The sequence below is a fragment of the Rattus norvegicus genome, chromosome 13 (genome assembly GCF_036323735.1).
Source record: "Rattus norvegicus strain BN/NHsdMcwi chromosome 13, GRCr8, whole genome shotgun sequence".
NCBI classification, from domain to species: domain Eukaryota; kingdom Metazoa; phylum Chordata; class Mammalia; order Rodentia; family Muridae; genus Rattus; species Rattus norvegicus.
Window position 1 is genome coordinate 33,290,924 of NC_086031.1, and position 19,443 is coordinate 33,310,366.

Below are 19,443 nucleotides of genomic sequence, written 5' to 3' on the forward strand. Positions count from 1 at the left end.
AGGGTGTACAGACACAACTGCAGTCAGAATACCTGTACACTTAAAGTAAAATAACTAAAAAAAAGAAAAGGAAAGGAAAAAAAGGGAAAATATTGAGAGGAAAAGGTGACATGAAGACAATAACGTTTTAAAGGAGTATTGTAAAACCAAGCAGAAATCAGGACTTGGACACTAGAAGTTTTCCACAGAAACAGGGCTGTAGCTTTCCTAGCCTGTCATTTGATTTTTCCTTAGACATGTATCACACAAAAGAATTATGTCTCAGCCTTAACAATCAAGCACAAGAATCGCGTACCTTGCAGATTGTAAGCCGCCAATTGAACTGCTGTATCAAAGGGACACTCTAACCTGAGAACAAAATACAAATTTCCATCAATTTATAGTCTTAATTTTAAAATGAACAGCACCTTGAACATCTGCTTTTACACAACTCTGAACTTATTTGTGTTCACTAGTGTGCAAGCACATTACGTCCCCAGGGATGTGTATGTAGAAGTCCAAGGCCTGTCTGAAGAATCTTCCTTTGTTTCTTCCCACGTTACTGTGTTTGAGACAGTGCTTCTCACTGGACCTGGGGCTCACTGTTTGAGCTACTGTGCTGGCCAGTGAGCCCTTAGCACTGGGGCCACAGACACCGACACTGCTCCTGGGATGGGTGCGGGATGAAGAGTCAGACTCTGCTTGCTCAGTCATCATCTCTCCAGCCCTGAACTGAACCTATTTTCTAAATTATTTTTCTACTACTCAAGGATTTTGTAGTTATATAGTAAGTAATTTAATACTCACTTCCCACTGAGAATATCTTGTTTTAGCTGAAGGACAAATAAATACCTAAGAAAAATAAAAGGCACAAATTAATTAAATAGAACAATTCACTAGAGAAAAAAATCCTATCACTTTAACTTGAGAATACTTTTATTTTCAAACAGGATTTTACTATGCAGTCCTAAATGGCTAGGAAATCAGAGACCTTCCTACCTCTCTCCCCCAACTGCTAATATTAAAGGTGTACACATCCACACCCTGAGAAAATGTTCTTTTCTGGTTTGGTTTTCCAAGTCAGGGTCTCTGTGTAGTCCTGGCTGTCCTGGAACTCACTCTGTAGACCAGGCTGGCCTACAACTCAGAGATCTGCCTGCCTCTGCCTTCTGGGTGCTGGAATTGAAGGCGTGTGCCATCACTGCCTGACTGACAGAACTATCTTACAGAATTTCACTGCCAAAAAATGTACAAGGGGAAAAACAATACAGGAAAAAAGAGGGCACAGAAAGGAGGAAGGGAGCCAGGAAATCTAAGTAAGAGCTGGAAAAACAGGACAGAGAAGAGCAGAACGGAGCGGAGCAACTCTAGAGAAAATGTCAGGAGCACGGTGTGTAAACGGGCCTGGTTATCCAACTGTGTCAACACGCACACCTTCTCTCAGGGGCGTAAGGATAACAGCAGTCAACTCAAAGGACAATCCCTCAAACGGTATTAACAACTCAGCTTTTCCACCACGAAGCAACACATATGCAATTAAGAGCCAGTGTAAAATAAAGAGATACATCCTAACAGAAGACACATTAGAGTGAAGTCAATAAACATAACTGATTAACACGTTATCAATTCTGTTTCAAATCCCATCAACTGGCTCACTGGTCACTCCCAACGGATGCATGAATATCAGCTCTTCATCTTTTACAACAAATAAAAGAATCACACACTTCAATTATTTTTAATATTTTAAGACAAGGTCTCACACTGTAGCTTTGACTAGTCTGAAATTCACTTTGGGACTTAGATTAGCCTTGAATTCACAGTAATCCTCCTGCGTTAGTTTCCTGAGTGTTGGGATTACAGACGTGCTATCTTATGTGGCTAGAATCCAGTATCTTAAACATCGTGTTCTAGAATAAAAATTCATCTGACACTTAATTGATAGGCCTGAAGACTCCTAAAATCTGTCTTCTAAAGGTCTCAGCACTCCTGACACACCTCTGAGCAGTGGTCTTACCGGGTTAGCTCCTCACGAAGATTATTTGGTTCCGAGGAATAAAACTTAACTCGAAGATGAAGACAATAGGGTGAACCAACTGCCATTAAAAAAAAAAAAAAGAAAAGAGCTTTAATTTTTTTATTAATTTACTAGTAATCTTCAGTGAGAAAATTTGCTCAAAGTTACTAAACTATAAAAAGAAAGAACAGATTACTTAACATTGCTTCTAAGGAAAACATAGCATACCAAGCACAGCACAGCATTATCACATTCATCTGTCAAACATTAATTCTAACAGTTCAGGGGCAAATGTATAATCTTAGTGGAACAATCAAACAGCCCGGAAAAGCGCTGATCTGTCCTTCTAGTGAGCACCAAGGATCGCCAACATGAAGTAGCTCAAGGCCAAGCACCCCACGCTTTCAAATTCAGTTCAGTGGATTCACTAGCGGCTATGTTCTCAGCAAGTCTGCTCCAATATTTTATAAAGATGGTTTATGTATTTTATAAAGGCAGTTAAACTGCCCTGAAATCTGACACTACAGGAACAAGACAGACTGCGGGGAGCAGACACGGGTATTTTCTCTAGTTCTGCCCACTTAATAATACTTCATTTTATATGAATTACTTCATTATTCTTAAGATTTATTTTTAATTGTGTGTGGGGGGAGGGGCGATGTGCATGTGTTGGATTCTAGCTAGGTAAGATAGCTCATGCAGAGTACAGAAGAAAATGTTAGATTCCCCTCGAGCTGCAGGTGTGGGGAACTGAATGTGGATCTTTTTCAAGACCACACTGTGCTCTTAAATGCTGAGCCATCTTTCCAGCACTGTTTCACTATTCTTATTTAAAAAGAAATACAGGTAAAGGCAGGAGCAATGGCTCATTGCTTAAGACAATTGTTGTTCTTACAAAGAACCTGGCTTTGACTGCCTGCACCTCTTTGGTTCACAACCATCCAACGCCAGTTCCCAGGAATCTGACCAACCAGGGCACTAGGCACACATGGTTCACATATATGCATGCGGGCAGAGCACTCATATACCTAATAAAAATAAATTTAAGTAAAACATTTAAAAAAAATGACAGGCTTCTGTTGTTTGCTGACTACAGAAAGTCAGAGGAGACAATAAATCTACCATGTAGTTCTTACCAGTCCACTATGCCTAGTCTGTGTCATGAATCTCCAAAAAGACAAGGGGAGAAGATTATTACAGTCTTAAGGTTTCAAAATGATTCCTAGAGACAGGTAGAACTCTCAAAACAAAACCAACAACACCGCCCCCCCAAAATAAACCCAAAAATTTCAACACTGGGTGGTGGTGACACCCATCTTTAATCCCAGTACTCAGAGGTCGAGGCAGAGACAGAATGGATTTCTATTTTGAGGCCAGCCTAGTTGAGGGAGTTCCACGAAAAACCAACAGTAAAAAAAACAAAACCAAAAAAACCCCAAAAACCAACCAACCAATCAAGAAACTTCAACACAAGTAATTACCTACAGAGAAGCAAAATATTGCATAAAAGTTCAATTTAATTTGTAAGCTGCAAATGTTTCTTCTATAAACTCAAATTATAAGACTCTAGAAGAGTCTAGGTTAAGGTTAAACCTGGAGTAGGTACATTACGCTGAAACAGACACGCCAGTGAGGCACAAGTAGAGTCCACCAAAAATCCTAGCAATGCTTGGGAGGCTGGAGAAGGTCCTGAGCACGAGGCCAGCCTAGGCTACATATCTTGAGACTCTTGGCTGACATAACCCTTAGCCTACCCCCCAAAAAGCAGATGGTAAAGAAACTCATAGGGAACATAATTTTTGAAATGTCCCATTAAGAATCAGCATTTCTGATATCTTTTATTTGCACTATTTTCACATGATTTCCCAACACTTACTTTTTACTTGTTTTTTGATGCTTTTTGTACCATCCAGCCAATGCTGTAAAAAGAAAAAATAACAGTTGAGTACTTATGCAACTGGCAGGACTTTAATGTTTAATAAGAGTTATTGCTTACTGTAACTTTGTTAACAACCACAAAGCGATATTCTACAAAGGGACTGAATTTGAAAGAGGTGGCTCTTAGGGCTTAGATTATACCCTAATTTCCCCAGCTCCCAAATGAACAGCTCTTGAGACTTAGAGAAAAGACGGCTGTAGATACCACTCGGATAGCACTACAAACATGTATATAAATAAAATCTAGAGAAACATTAAATACCATTCTTTTATAAGATTCTCCAGCAGACCTAACACTGAGCAGAGAATGTTTCTTAAATATGGCAAAACTGATTTTAGCACTCATTCAAAGAGCTGGAAGGGCTTTAAAAAAAAAAGATTTTTCTCAAAATTATGACATCTATCAAACGAAGCAGTTGCTTCACAAAGAAAAATGTTGCTACTTGACAAGCAGAGTTCTGCTTTGAGCAGTATCAGCCTTTTAATTTCCATGGCCTCTTCACGGGGAACTGCTCATGATACAAAACACCTGAACCAATCTCATGCTTGCATTGACAAAGCACCATCGGCTCAGCTCTCATCACACACCCCTCCTAACAGACCCTACAGCAGCAGGCTGAAGGACCAGACCCAAGGGGCAGCGCTCCTCAGCATGCTTTCAACTCCAAGCACCAAAGAAGGGAGGCTCTGTGCTAGCTAACTAGTCCACAGAGCCGAGGATACAGTTTCAAGGATCCTGCTAAGCAAAGAATGAATTAGGCAGCACTGTTGCCATGGCTCTGTCTGCTCTCCTTACAAATGCCTGGCTTCTTCTCTCCTTTCTTCCCCAACATAAGGAAAGAAAACTGTGCCAGCAGTGTGCCCCCTACCCTTGAATAAGATGCTCTCGTAAGCATTTCAGTGCAGCTGTGCCAGGCTTTCTTTGTCTTGGTTCTGGGCCTGGGGGGACTGAACCCAGGGCCTCAAACATCCTCGCCAGGAGACCTGCAGCTGAGTCGCATGCCAGTCCCATGTTAGTGTTTCTTCTGGATTCGAAGTTATGTGTGCTACTTAGACATTTTTCATTTAATAAACTGTTGGATGCCCCCGTCTAAACATCTTTCAGCATGGAAAATGGTCAGCTGTACAAATCTTACTGACAGAAAAGTTTGACTTATTGGGAATGACTTCAACCTGGGACAGCAAATAGTGCTTTCATTTTGGCTTAGAAACCCATATTCAAATATCTCAGACTTGCGACAGTCTAATGCTATTACACACTGAGCATGAAATAAAAAGGTTTTGTGTCCAGAATGTTTACTCTCAGAACCACAAACCTGGACATTGCTTACGTTTTATTTCTCTTACTGTAGTTGGGGAGTGTCTGCAAAAGACAAACCCAAAACCCTATCCATGGCTTGTCACTCACTCATGGAATCCTGTTGTGCATGGCACTGAGTACAAATGAGCACACCCCTCAGGTAGGAACTTTTATTAGTAGACAGCAGCTAATGTCTCAAGAACTCACGACTAGGGCTGGAGAGATGGCTCAGCGGTTAAGAGCACTGACTGCTCTTCCAGACGTCATGAGTTCAAGCCCCAGCAACCACATGGTGGCTCACACCATATGTAAAGGGATCTGATGCCCTCTTCTGGTGTGTCTGAAGACAGCTATAGTGTACTCACATACATAAATAAATCTTAAAAGAGGAGGGGGGAGGGAGGGGAGAAGGGAGTGGAGGAAGGAGGGATCGAGAAATATCGATTGACTGTCTAACTCAGAAATAAATGTACAAGGGATTTCATAAGAAAAATCCAAGACAACAATCCAAAAATAGAGTGGATAAAACATTTAAATATGACAAAGGTATAGCATAAATATAGCAATTAAAAAGTGAAAGCAAATACTTAAAAGATCTGAAACACCTTACTGGTATTTTCGGAGGATATAGGGAGGGGTGGCGGAAAGCCTGGATCTATGTAGGCTGGGCTGGCCTTGAACTTCTGCCTCTTCCTTCTGAGGTTAAAGGTGTGTGCCACCATGCCTGGCCATACTGCTGCATTCTAAAGGACATACTGTAAAGTATTACAAATTCCTTCCTCAAAATGTACAAATGTATACACATAAAATGCATATTCTTTAACACTGAGGTAGCAATAAAACAATAAATGAGATCACTGGTGAGGGGCCGGAGAGATGGCTCTGTGGTTAAGAGCACTGACTGCTGCTATCCCCGAAGGCCTGGATTCAACTCCCAAGCATCCACAAAGTGGCTCACAGCCTAATGCAATTCCAGTTCTAGAGGATGTGACTTCCTCTTCTGGCCTTTACAGGCATTGTGAACATGCGGCGCACAGACATCCATGCAGGTAAAACACCCACACACATAAAAGAAACTGCAGAAAGTGTATTTTAAAGAGATTTATTTATGTATCTAAGTAGACTGTTGCTCTCTTCAGACACACCAGAAGAGAGCATCAGATCCCTTTACAGATGGTGTGAGTCACCATGATGGTTGATGGCAATTGAACTCAGGACTCCTGGAAGAGCAATCAGTGCTCTTAACCACTGAGCCATCTCTCCAGCGAGCAAAAAGTATTTAAAAGAAGATAACTAATGATATTTTTCTGCTTTCTTATATTTTCAATTTACTCTGCAACAAACACATTTGTTTCAAAGAATAATATAGACCTTTATTATACATCTGATAATAGATAATATAGTCACGTTTGGGGCAGTAATATTAAAAAGCGGAGGCAGTTATCTGCACTCAGTTGCTATGGTGCAGATATATGTGGTTGTCTGAGCTGTTGTGAGTACCTGCTTCTCTTTCAGAGAACGAGTTCAATTCCCAGAACCAACGTCAGGTGCTTCGCCTTTAACTCCAGCTCCAGGGAGCCAATGCCCTCTTCTGGCCTCCACACACACCTGCACACATGTCTCTGTCTCTCTCTGTCTCTCTCTGTCTCTCTCTGTCTCTCTCTCTCCAAGATCTATCCACTATAAACTATATGCACTTCCTCGAGTATGGTTTCATGTGATTCCTTCTCAACTTTTCCAAACTGGAAGAACCATCTTGCATGTCTATATCTGAAGAACAGTTAACATTACACTGATAAATTAACAGGCTACTTAAGACCTCACCTCCTACTCCTCTTTCTCTTTTGCAATATGATCTCAGTTTATAGCCACGGCTGGCCTGGAACTTGCTATGTAGACCAGGTTGGCCTAGATCTCAGAGAGTCACTGTCTCCTTAGTGCTGGGATTAAAGGAACACTCTACAACGCTCGGCCAATTCATTACACTGAGGAAATAAGAGAAGGAAACAGAGCACTTAACTAAAATCATGCCCAGGCGTAGAAACCTCTTCCTGGTTGATCTATTCAAGGCTACTTTCAGGAGCATTAAGATGGCTCAGCAGGAAAGGGCATCTGCAGGCAAGGCTAGTCTAATCTCTAGGACCACGGTGGAAGAGACAACAGACTCCTCCAACTTGCCCTTGAGTTTCCCATGTGTGTCACATGTAGGTAAACACACGACACAAAGTATAAAAACAAACAAAAACCGAAAGACTATCTTCCTGATTACACTTTTCTACTCTTACCAACGGCCTACCATTAATACAAAGTTCTGCCGGTAGAGACAGGTTGGAGGTGTACACCACACAGTACAGTAATCTCGGTCTTCACTATGGAGTCCTGTAGCTCCACTTCAGTGGACAACTCAAACAAACACACCGAAAATGCAATTTAGGAGCTGGGGGAGTCCTGGTCACCACTCTTATGAGGGAGGTCTGAGCTCATGTTCATGGACTCTCAAGTCTGTTTTCTTTCCTCTCCTCTGCATTCCATGGCCAGGGACTAGAAAGCTCAGAGCTCAGAGTCAGGAGCTGATGTGCTTCCTAAACCAGGTCTGAAGAGTTACATTTCCAGTGCTAAGAAGATCAAGACGGAAAGCATGCAGACACAGATTCCCGGGGGCAAAACTCAAACTTTAGAAAAAAATAATTCCCTCTGACTTTCTAGTTTTAAAGTTTAGTTGATACTAAAAACTAAGATATTAAAAACAATATAGAAGGGGTTGGGGATTTGGCTCAGTGGTAGAACGCTTGCCTAGGAAGCGCAAGGCCCTGGGTTCGGTCCCCAGCTCCGAAAAAAAGAACCAAAAAAACAAACGAACAAACAAACAAACAAACAAACAAACAAACAATATAGAAAGCTGTCTCTCCTTTCACTCTCAGCATCTGGTTATGGAATAAAAATTTACTCATATATCTTAAAAGATAATATATAATCATAAAAATAACAGGTACAACTAACCAAAGAATCACCTAGGAAGCTTCTAAAACAACAACAACAACAACCACACACACACACACACACACACACACACACACACACACACACACACACACACACACAAACTCCATGCCCTCCATCCAAATAGTGTGCATGCAGTGCTTCAGTGAGCCCAGCCTCTGAGTGCCTGAAGAAGCTCCCACCACTGCTGAGAGGGCAAAGGGCGTGTAAAACACAGAAATGTTAGCTATCTTTCAAAACAGCCTTCGCAAGAAATAGCTCTGTAAGCAGAGGCATTTTTAACATTTCAAACTACTCTAGGAACTGTTGAAAAAAAAAGACACACACACACACACACACACACACACACACACACAGAGAAAGAGAGAGAGAGAGAGAGAGAGAGAGAGAGAGAGAGGGAGAGGGAGAGAGAGAGAGAGAAGAGGATTTGTAATAAAATAAAACACTTCTGCTTAGTCTAGATGCTAAGAAACACTTCCTTAGTGACTGCTTTCCTTAGAGTTAACAGTCTGTCCTAAATATTTCAAAAGACTTAGACCAGCCATTACAAAATATTTTCAAGGTATCTTTGTTAAAATTTTGTAAACTGTCAAATTCATGTCTAAAATATAGGTGATCTAAGTATGTAAATCACCTTAAAAAATACACTTATTCTTTTTGTGTTTCTGTCTTGCCTATCTTATGTGCACCACATGCATGCTTGTACCTGTGGAGGTCAGGAAAGGATACAGATCTTCCACAAGGTGCTTTTCTAAGGTACTTCGTCACAGCAACAAGGAAAGTATTAAAGTGCATACACTGGAGCTAGAGAGATGGTTCAGGTATTAAGTCAGCCTCTTTCTCACTCATAATGCTTCAGTTCCCAGTACCTACAGAAGGTAACCCCAGGGGTCTCAGGCACATATCCTTTGCTCATACATAAATGCAGGCACTCACATAAAATGAAAGTAGATATTTTAAACATTAAGAAATCAGAGAGATCAATGACCTAATGGTGCACCTCAAGGTCTTAAAAAACCAGTAAGAAAGCCAAACCTAACTCAGCAAGAACTGAGATTAATGAAGTAGTAATAAAAAAAAAACAGTATTAACATAACAAAGAGATGGCTCCCTGGAAGGATAAGCAGTTATTGGTGAGCCACAGGCTAAACTACTACTAATTATAAGTTATATTTATAATACCAGAGACAAATTACAAGAAATACTGCAGACGTCCATTTTGAAAACTTGTAAGTTAGAGAGAGAGAGAGAGAGAGAGAGAAAGAAGAATAACCTCCTAGACAAATGACCTACCAAAATTAAACCTAGAGATTGAACAAGAATAATATTGAGGGGCTGGAGAGATGGCTCAGGGGTTAAGAGCACTGAGTACTCTTCCAGAGAACCCACATTCAATTGTCAGCACTGCCACAGCAGCTAACATCTCTCTATAATTAGTTACAAGGGGTCTAATGCCTTCTTCTGGCCTTTGTAGGCAATGTACACATATAGTATGCAAACCTATATACAAGAAAAACACCCATATACATCAAATAAATTAAATCTTAAAAACAATATTTAAGATATGGTAATAAAAATTCCCGACTAGGACAAAGCCCAGTACCAAATATACTCACTTTAAAGATAACCAACATCAATGATCAAAATCAAAGGGAAGGAATGCTTCCCAATTCTCTGCTACAAGGCCAGTATTGCCATGATAATCAAACCAGGTAAGGACTCAACAGACAAAACAAAACAAAAAACCAGGAAGAACTCCGTGATGAGCACGGATGCACAACCTCTCAGGACTTGCAACTAGAATAGAACAACTTGTTAAAGATCACACTTGGGGCTGGGAGGAATGGCTCAATAGGTAAAAATGCTTGCTATATAAATCCGAGGATCTGAGTTTAAACCCTGTAACCCAGATTAAAAGACGAAACAACAAAGCAAAGCAACCCACAAACCCAATGCGGGGGTATGCATCTGTCGTGCTAACACGGCCACAGCGAACTGGGGAGGACAGAAAAGCCAACTGGCCCCAAGGATGTCTGCAGTGCAGAATCAAAAGAGATGCCACCCCAAAAGGGCAGAAGATAAAAACCAACTCCCTAAATTGTCGTGTATGTGCACTCGAGACACACACACACACACACACACACACACACACACACACACACACACGCACACGCACCCTAAACCCAAAACATAAAATTAAAAGTTCCTGTAATGTGAAAGAAGCAATCACCAGAGGCAAGAGGACGGTAGGAACCTTGCCAGCTACTCATCTCCAAGAGGACCAGTATCTGGAGCATAAGAGATCAAACACCTAAGAGAATACAGTCTACACAGAAAATGGGCAAATGAAATGAAAATGCACTTTTCAAATGAAAAGCACAGCTGGCAAGTACACTGACAAGTCAGCCTCTTTAGGCTTCTCAGGAAGAGACAAATCAGAGCTACAGTTGAGACCCCTTCTCACCCCAGAAAGAATGGCTATCACCAAAGTGGGGGGACCCCTTCTACCTTGTTGTGGGAAGGTGAGCCAGTGTAGTCACCATGTAACACTGCAATCTCATGCACTTAGTGGGGATGTAGAATGGTGCATCTGCTATGGGAAAGTTTGAATTTTCTACAGAAATGTCAACAGTTACCAGATTAACCCAATCCTTTCTATGCACCATTTGGTGCATAACCTGGAGAACTGAGACTTGATGGTCACGGCAGCATCCATAACAGTCAAACGGAAGCAAAGGAAATGCACATCCATTGCTGAACACGCAAAGCGTGGAGCAGTCAGTCCTAAGTCGCCCAGCTACAGCACAGGATCAAGTACAACAAACACTAGCTTTGAACACTGTGACAAGAAAGGCTGTAACCACATAAAAAATAAGAACAAAAACACTAAATATATAAAAATTTCAAAATAAGTAAATCAATATGGACAGAAATACAGTACTTGCCAAAGTAAAGTATTGGAGACATTTAATAAGAACCAAGTGGTAACATATCCAGGGCTCCTTTAAGGAATGATGGAGTGTTCTGAAACTGGCAGTAATAGTTGCATAGTTCTGAACGTGATAAAAAAAATTATAAAATCTAAAGTGGCAAATTTTATAGCATGAAAAATACATCTCGATTTTTCAAAGTGGCCTCGTTTTGACAAAAAAATGCTATGGCGCCCCTAGCTGAAATCAACTGTTTTCCTCAGGCACGCCTTTTAATCTTCCTTGTCAAACACTATCTCCAGAGTAGACAACTTCGAAGGCGTTCCCTAACGACTGTGCTACAGTATGCGAGACAACTGAACACTACAGTACATGAGCTCTACTTCCTCCCCAGAGAAAGAGTCCAGGAATAATTCAGTGGCTTGAATTCAGTCAGCATTTGCACAAGGGGAATGGAGCGACTGATCAGGTTTGGTTACACAGCCACAATTTTTTAGGTGTGTAGTAGGAACACACATTTAACAGAAACATTCTGTTTTTGATGCTTTCCCAGACGAATAATACAAGTAGCATTACCTTCTCGGCTGAGAGACAGTGGCAGTGAGTCAAGAGTTTCAGTTCCAGGGCTGCTTATCATGTGATAAACAGCCAGGACTCTGCCATTCACTCCAGCGCTCAGCTATGACTGCTGAGTAGGCAATCACAGATTGCTCAGAATGATATATTCCATAGATATATGCATTTTGAACTTATAGCATTTTCAATTTACAATAGATTTATTAGGACATACTCCATCTTAAGTCAAGGAATTCCAGTAGGCATCTCCATAGATGAGAACTATTATTACAAATATAGAAGGTGAAAACCTTTGTAGTATCTGACTCAAATTAGACTTAATAGACATTGCATGGCACCCACTATACATCTCTATATGGAAATCACTGTGAACTTATGCTCTCAAATCCTATCACCATGCTTGCTAAACATCTTGCTAATTCCAGGACTGAGGTGGAAATACCAGACGAACCTGGAACATTTCCTTGGGCATAAAGTAAGATAGTGCACAAAGAATGACATATTCATGTTAAATGAACATGAAGATACTTTGAAGTAGCTCCCATTTGACCAAACTGGGAAAATGTGAGCATCAAAATAAAGGACAGCAGCAGGACACTGAATGAAATAGGAATCTATTTACAAATAGCTTGATGGGGAACAGTCTCAGAGAAACTGTTAATAAACAATTAACTACAAAGGGAAAAATGGAAACCGGAGCACGCAGTGCACACCTGCAATCTCAGTGCTTGAGAGGCAGAGGCAGGAGCTTCACAGATGCTGGCTAGCTCACCTACACAGTAGAGTTTGGGATGTATGAAAAAAATACAAAGGGGAAAGTAAGTGACTTACAAATGAGGCTTGGAAGACACACTATGTCATTAAGTGATAAAGTTAGTGTCACTAATTGGGGTAGGACAGAATGGAACACAGGATTAACTCTAAAATGAACCTACTTCAGCAGGTAATGAATCCACAGAAAGGGACAGCATGCAGAATCCACAGAAAGGGACAGCATGCAAAGTAACCGGTTTGTTTCTTCGAAGTCATGAAAATAAAAATGCCACAGAAGCACAGTGTCTCAGATTAAAGGCAACTAGAGACATGACAACTAAGCAAAACAGGTTCTGACCAGACCTCGGGGGCTACCGAGGGCATTCTAGAGACAACTCTATTGACTAAAATAAAGACTGGATGGTGAAGATTTCTCAATTGCTGGGTTTGATGGTGGAACGAAATTATAAACCATGCTTGTTTATAGAAAGCATACATGAAAGAATTTAAGGATGATGGGACATCTTACCCTCCAACTTTCAAATGATATTTGAATCATTCTTATGGCTGTTGTGTGCATCTGAGACTGTTCCAACTATGAAATTATTGAATGTGTATGCAACTATAAAATGACTGAATGAAATAAAGTCTTTAGTAAGGAATATTAATCCTTTAATCCTGGTATATTGGAGGGAGAGGCAGACAGCTCTTTCTGAATTTAAGGCCAACCTGGTCAACATAGAGAATACCAAGACAGCCAGGAATAAAAGGTGAGACTGTTTAAAAAAAAACAAAAACAAAAACAAAAAACCAAACAATTATCTATATATACATACATACAGAAAAATAAATGTAACCAATCTACTTATTAATTTTGGTTATCTCTATGATGACTCCATTATTCAATAGGCATCATACACATTTAGGACTGCTTGGTAATACTAATGAATTAAAATGTAGTACATTAGTTTTAGGTGTATGAACATGCCACATGGTTATGACTAAAGTATAATACATTAATACCTTGGATCCTTATATTTTGCTGTCCACTTTAGATATATGTGTATACATATGAAGAGATCTGTAGGTATTTCCCATAGTCTCAGAGTTCTGGGGGGTGTGCATGTATGTATGTGCTTGCGCACATGCAATACCTTGATGCCCTTATTCTTTTTGCTTTCTCTGCCTATATCATCATCACCATCACCATCATCAGCATCATCATCACCACCACCACCACCATCATCACTACTATTACTTCTACCAAAGTGTTATCACAATAACTTCTTATATTTTTTTTAAAGATTTTATTTATTTTTATGTATTGGTCTTGGCCTCAATTTATGTCTGTGAACCAAGTGAGTGCAGTGCTCAGAGGCCAGAAGAGGATGTTAGGCCCCCTGGGACTGGAGTTATAGACATGTGGGGACCAGGAATTGAACATGGATCCAACTGAAGAGCAGTCAGCCAGTGCTCTAACTGCTGAGATCTCTCCAGCGCTAACTCTTCTTGGCTTCAGTCTATCTTATTCTAAAGAATCCTATACGATTTTTCTACATAGAATTTTCTGAAACAAGAGACAGAGAGTTCAGAGCACTGGATACTCTTGTGGAGGGCCAGGGTTTGCTTCCCAGTACTTATATGGTGACTCACAACCATCTGTAACTCCAGTCCCAGAGGATCAGCTACCCTCTTCTGACTTCAGACATACATGTAGAAAAACATGCCCCCAACATAAAAATAATAAAATAAATATTTAAAAAAACTTTCTTAAACAAAAATAATCTGCTTGCAAAAGATCCAATTCCAATTACTGAAGAATAAGTATTCCAAGTATTACTTAACAATTTTGATAGTCAGTTTTAAGGATAACCACTAATCCCTCTCAACCCTATCACCTACTTTCTTTCACACACACCTCAGTGAAATCATAATATAGCACTAAGTTCTTTGAATAGCTTCCAACTTCCTACTCTGTTAGCTCATCTGAAAGGCACAAATAGTTTTTATAGACACAGAATCATAGATCTGAAAGAAACCTTAGAGATGCTTGTCTGCTGGCTTTATAAAGTAGAAATTAACATCAATTGTCTAAGAGCAAATAAGACTCCAGTATTAGTATTCTTTACACAGTGGTTCATAGCACCCTAGATAGATTTCCAAACCTCATATTCAAAAATGTGCTTTCATAAGTCAGATTAGGGCCAGATCTTTTTGTAAAAAATTATTTCAGGTGATAGTAAAGAACTGCACAGTATAGTGGACCCAACTCTAATCCTAGGCTTAGGTAAGGTAAGAGTGTCAAGCTCTAGGCCAGCCCAGCTGCAGAGCAAGACCCTATTTTAACCAACAAGTAAAATAAGATAAAGATTGTGTTTCAGGCTATAGGAAATGACACAAAAATAAAGAAAGCATTGAGTATATTTTAGCTTTTAAGCACTTATTCCATGATCTGAAAATTGCTATTTCTGTAGTCATAACAGAATTTCCAAAAGATACTCACTGCTACTTGGGCTGAGTCCATGAATCTCAGACCAAAATAGTCACTTTCAATCAAGTCCAGGTGATACATAATTTGGTCAAACAGCTCCTGTCCTTTGGCTTTTTTCTGAAATGGCAAGAAGATGAATTAATAAGTGGTTTAAGCAGGGTCATTGTCCTATTTCTGATCTTAGAGAGAAAAAGTACTTCTTTTAGTCTTCCACTTATTTCTAAATTTTCTTAAATGCTTTTTTTCCTCCAATTGGAAGATTTCCATATACAACCTCACCAATTTCTTCATTTTTTAAAAAAGAGACTTATTTATTTATTTTATGTGAGTACACTGTTGTTTTCTTCAGTCATACCAGAAGAGGGCAGTGGATCCCATTACAGACGGTTGTGACCCACCATATGGTTGCTAGGAATTGAACTCAGGGCCTCTGAAGAGCAGTCAGTGCTCCTAACCACTGAGCTATCTCTCCAGCCCAAATTTCTTCTTGATGTGCAATCCCCAATTCCACTCCCTGTATTTTCTATTTAATTATACTTTCCCACCTAATGTATCCTTCCACGGGGATATAATAAGCCACTGCTCTTATTTCCCATGTTAACCTTCCTGACTTTACCTGCCTTTGCCTGAGGATGATCTGTAATGTAGTTTTTGTCATCTTTGACTTCTGAGATACTTCTATGTACTTGTCTCTGTATTTCAGGAGTGGAAGTTACCCTCTCCAGACTAAATATAACGAGAAAAAACAATCTAACCCTAAAGTTTATGACTGCTTCATTTAGCTCTGATGCAGGCTGGGTAGGATCCTAGAGAAGAGAGCCCTAAGAACCACAAAATCAGTTAATCACTTATCTTTCAACAAGAATTCCTTTCTCTGCCTCTACTCCTTTTCCAGGTCCCCTTACCTTTCCACTAATAAACCTTCTCCATTCTAAATGGTGAGTCCTGAGGCTCACCTGAGGGGAACCGTGGCAGTCCACTGAGTGCTCCCTCCCACACCATTATACCTGCTGCATTTTATACAGCACAGCATTAAGGACAGCGATCCATCCACTCCCGTCCCTAGAAGGGACATTCCTCCAACTGTAACTGGGTGCCATGTAATAGGGAAGGAACTCTGTCCAGGTTAGGGGGTTCTAGAATGAGGCAAGGATACATAAATAGACGGTATGACAGCTCCAAGGTATGGTTAAGCAGAGTATGTAAGGGAGAATACAGGCAGAAGAATCTGGAAGAGTCCAGAGCAGAAAGATTAATAAAATAAACATGGTCAACAGACTAGCTGGCCATGAGAAAAGAGGAGAGAGATGAAGCCCAAGAGTGCAGGCAGAGGAGATCAAACGAGCAAGTGGAGAGCTTGAACCTCAGGCTATAAGGGAGTGGGAAGCTGAAGGAAGGGAGCCCTGTGAGCTAAGCCTAGAGTAGAGGGCAGGGTGAGAAGCGCTGAGAGGCTGGCATCCTGGCTCTGGAACAGGTACTGGTGATAGAGAGGGAGCAAGGGGCCAGCACCCCTTTTGCTATGCTAACAGGCACCACAGCCTGCCTTTTGTCCCAAGCTTCTTTTGCTACAGAGCCCCTTGGAGGGCACACACTAAAGATCAAGACCACAATGGGCATGGAAGGGTGAGAACAAGACGTGTATTCAAACTTTGTTTTCTTCAGTTATCTTTCTTTCCAGGGACACTCTAGTCTGCAGTCAGGATAACCCCATGCCTATCCCAGGCATGAGGGAGAGGAAGGGAGGGTGGGAGGGAGACCAACAGACAGGGCAGAAGAGGCAGAGGAGAAAGACACAGGAGAGAGGGAAGAAATAATAGGGGGTGTGAACCAGAACTCTTGCTAATATTCGCATTTATTTCCTAGGTTTTATAAACATTCCTTCATGGGCTAGTCTTAAGCAGGAAATCAGAAATTCCTTTTGTGTCCCATTAGAGCCAAATGTCTCATGAAGGAATCTGGGATTGAGGATGATTTTAACTTCATTTGGGGATCAATCTGTATTCTATATTAAAGCTCTATTTCAAATACTGCTAATTTCTTTGATTAATTTAACAAATATTAATAGAGCAGTTACAATGTGCCACTACACAGAACTACACAGAAGAACAAAACAAGAGGGCACTTGTCCTTAAGAAAATAATTATAATGTCGTTAAATATAAGGACAAGATGAAAAATAAATGGGAGATAGTATTCAAATAGGAAGACTCTTTTAAGCAAGAAAAATTTCAATGAACTATGAATACAGGAAGCAGTTCCCTACAGAAATGCAAAGTCCTTACACTGGAAGGGCAAAGGCCATCAGGGACAAGTCCAGCACAGCTGAAGCAGAGTGGACTGATTCCCCCTTTTTAAAAATGTGGCAGATTCCCCCTTTTTAAAAAGATTTATTTATTTTGTGTATGAGAACCCTGTTGCTGATGCACCAGAAGAGGGCATTGGATCCCATTACAGACGGTTGTGAGCCACCATGTGGTTGCTGAGAATTGAACTGAGGACCTCTGTTAGAGCAGCCAGGGCTCTTAACCACTGAGCCATCTCTCCAGCCCAATGTGTCAGATTCTTAACCCATAAACATTGAAACTGAATAGGCAAACAGAACAAGCCTGCTGTCTCAACAGTCTACAAACTGGGAAGGAAGGAAGGGAACGGTAGTTTATTGGGCATGACAAAGATACCTTTTTTGATTGGGTATGGGATGTACATGTAAATGTAGGTGTGTGTGAAGGCAGAGGCAGTGGACCCCTCTGCTGCTGTGAGCTTTCTGATACAGTGCTGAGAATCGAACTTGAGTCCTCTATAACAGTATACACTCTTAACTATTGAGCTACCTCTCTGGTCTCACTGTTAACAAATATAAAAAGTAACAATTATGCTTATTTTATAAAGTGCCATCAACAAAAAAGGGAGCCCAAAATGTTTTTAAACTCTTGATCCTCTCCCCTAACTCCCAATGCACCAAAGTGTCCAACTTCCATTACGCCAATTCTAGATTACACTTCTAGATTTAATTTCACATTCTATCAACATTCTGCATTTGTTCCAGAAACAACACCACCACCACCACCACCACCACCACCACCACCACCACCACCACCACCACCACCACCACCACCACCGTCTTTAAAATATTTGACCCCCTCCTGTCCAAGTATCAGTCCCTGCCTTCTGAAGTATGATAGCTGTGCCCTAGAGAGGATGGGCTTCTGCAAGACAGAGAGAGCAAGAGCCAGTTCTTGTATGTATGAAGGTTATGTGTTTTACCTTCTTTAGTAAGAAGCCAATTGGAACGATCCAATAACGCAGACATGGGCATTTTCAAATTCCTTAAGCCAGTGATGCCCAATCTAAAACAAATCTACATCTAAAACAGAATTTCTTAAAATAATCTGGCTGTTGGAATAGCATGGATATTTAACAAACCTAGTTCATAATGTCAGAGTAACTAAAGGTTTATTATCCAAGAACAATAGTTTAAACATAACAAACATGCCACAAGTGCTATTTTTGCAATAAAGGAATGACTGTAAAGGAATGACTGCCTCAAAGTACCAATAGCTTCAGGGGTTTTATTTCAAATTGAGCCTAAAAGAACAAATGCAGCTTTGCCACTATCAGTGCAAACAAAATAAAGATAGGAGGGGGTCCTGAGTCTTTGGTGGCACGGAGAGCAGAAACAGACAGGAGTCAAGCAAGAGTAAGATGAGCAGGCATAGGTACCTACGAGATGCAACATGTTTTCTCCCCCCCACTTCCTTCCAGACCCACTACCCAACTTTGTTCTCTCTTTCCAACAACACTAAAAACAAAATCAAATGTCAACAACACAAAGGTGTAACAACCCCCCGGGGGGGTTTGCTTTGTTGGCTCGTGAGTCTACTCTGCAGGGCAGTTGACATGCCCAGTGACACGCCATTGGAAAAAAAAATGATTTTCTCTTTTTCAGCTTGTCTTCAGTTGCAAATAGTTTTCTGGTCAGGGGTGGGACCTCCTGTTCATGTCCCCCTCTCAGTGCTGGCACCTTACTGACTTGAACCAGTACAGGTCTTAAGCATGCTGCGACAGTCTCTGTGAGTTCATATGTGCACCCCTCATCAGTCTTGCTGTGCTAGAATATATTGTTTGCTTGGTGTCATCCACCACCTCTTTCCAACCCCCACTCTTTCTTGCACAGATCCCCAAGCTTGGAGGGGAGGGGTCTGGTGAAGATATCTCATTTAGAAGTCTTCCTCTCTGTACACTGTCCAGCTGTGGTTCTCTGTGTTAATTTCTATCTACTGGGGGAAAAAAGCTGATGAGGTCTGAACAAGGCACTGGTCCTCTAGATTAATGATTAATATTGTGGGGCCCAGTCCACTGTGGGCAGGTGGTTCTGGGTTCTATTTGTATAAGAAAGCAGGCTAAAAATGCCAGGAGGAGCAAGTCAGTAAGCAGGACTTTGCTTCAGGTTCTGCCTTTTAGAT

General features: G+C 40.8%; 1 protein-coding gene across 19 annotated transcripts in view; it reads right to left on the reverse strand.

Annotated features, from left to right (window-relative positions):
* Positions 1–19,443, reverse strand: part of Epb41l5 (erythrocyte membrane protein band 4.1 like 5) — a 99,696-nt gene that overhangs the window by 69,219 nt on the left and 11,034 nt on the right. For all 19 annotated transcript variants that reach the window (XM_039090680.2, XM_039090673.2, XM_039090679.2 and 16 more), the window contains 5 exons: positions 14,994–15,098; positions 3,870–3,912; positions 1,994–2,072; positions 787–831; positions 296–348 (listed from right to left, as the gene is read on the reverse strand). In XM_039090680.2, coding sequence (XP_038946608.1) covers positions 296–348; positions 787–831; positions 1,994–2,072; positions 3,870–3,912; positions 14,994–15,098 — 325 coding nt within the window. The remainder of the gene's footprint in view (positions 1–295; positions 349–786; positions 832–1,993; positions 2,073–3,869; positions 3,913–14,993; positions 15,099–19,443) is intronic.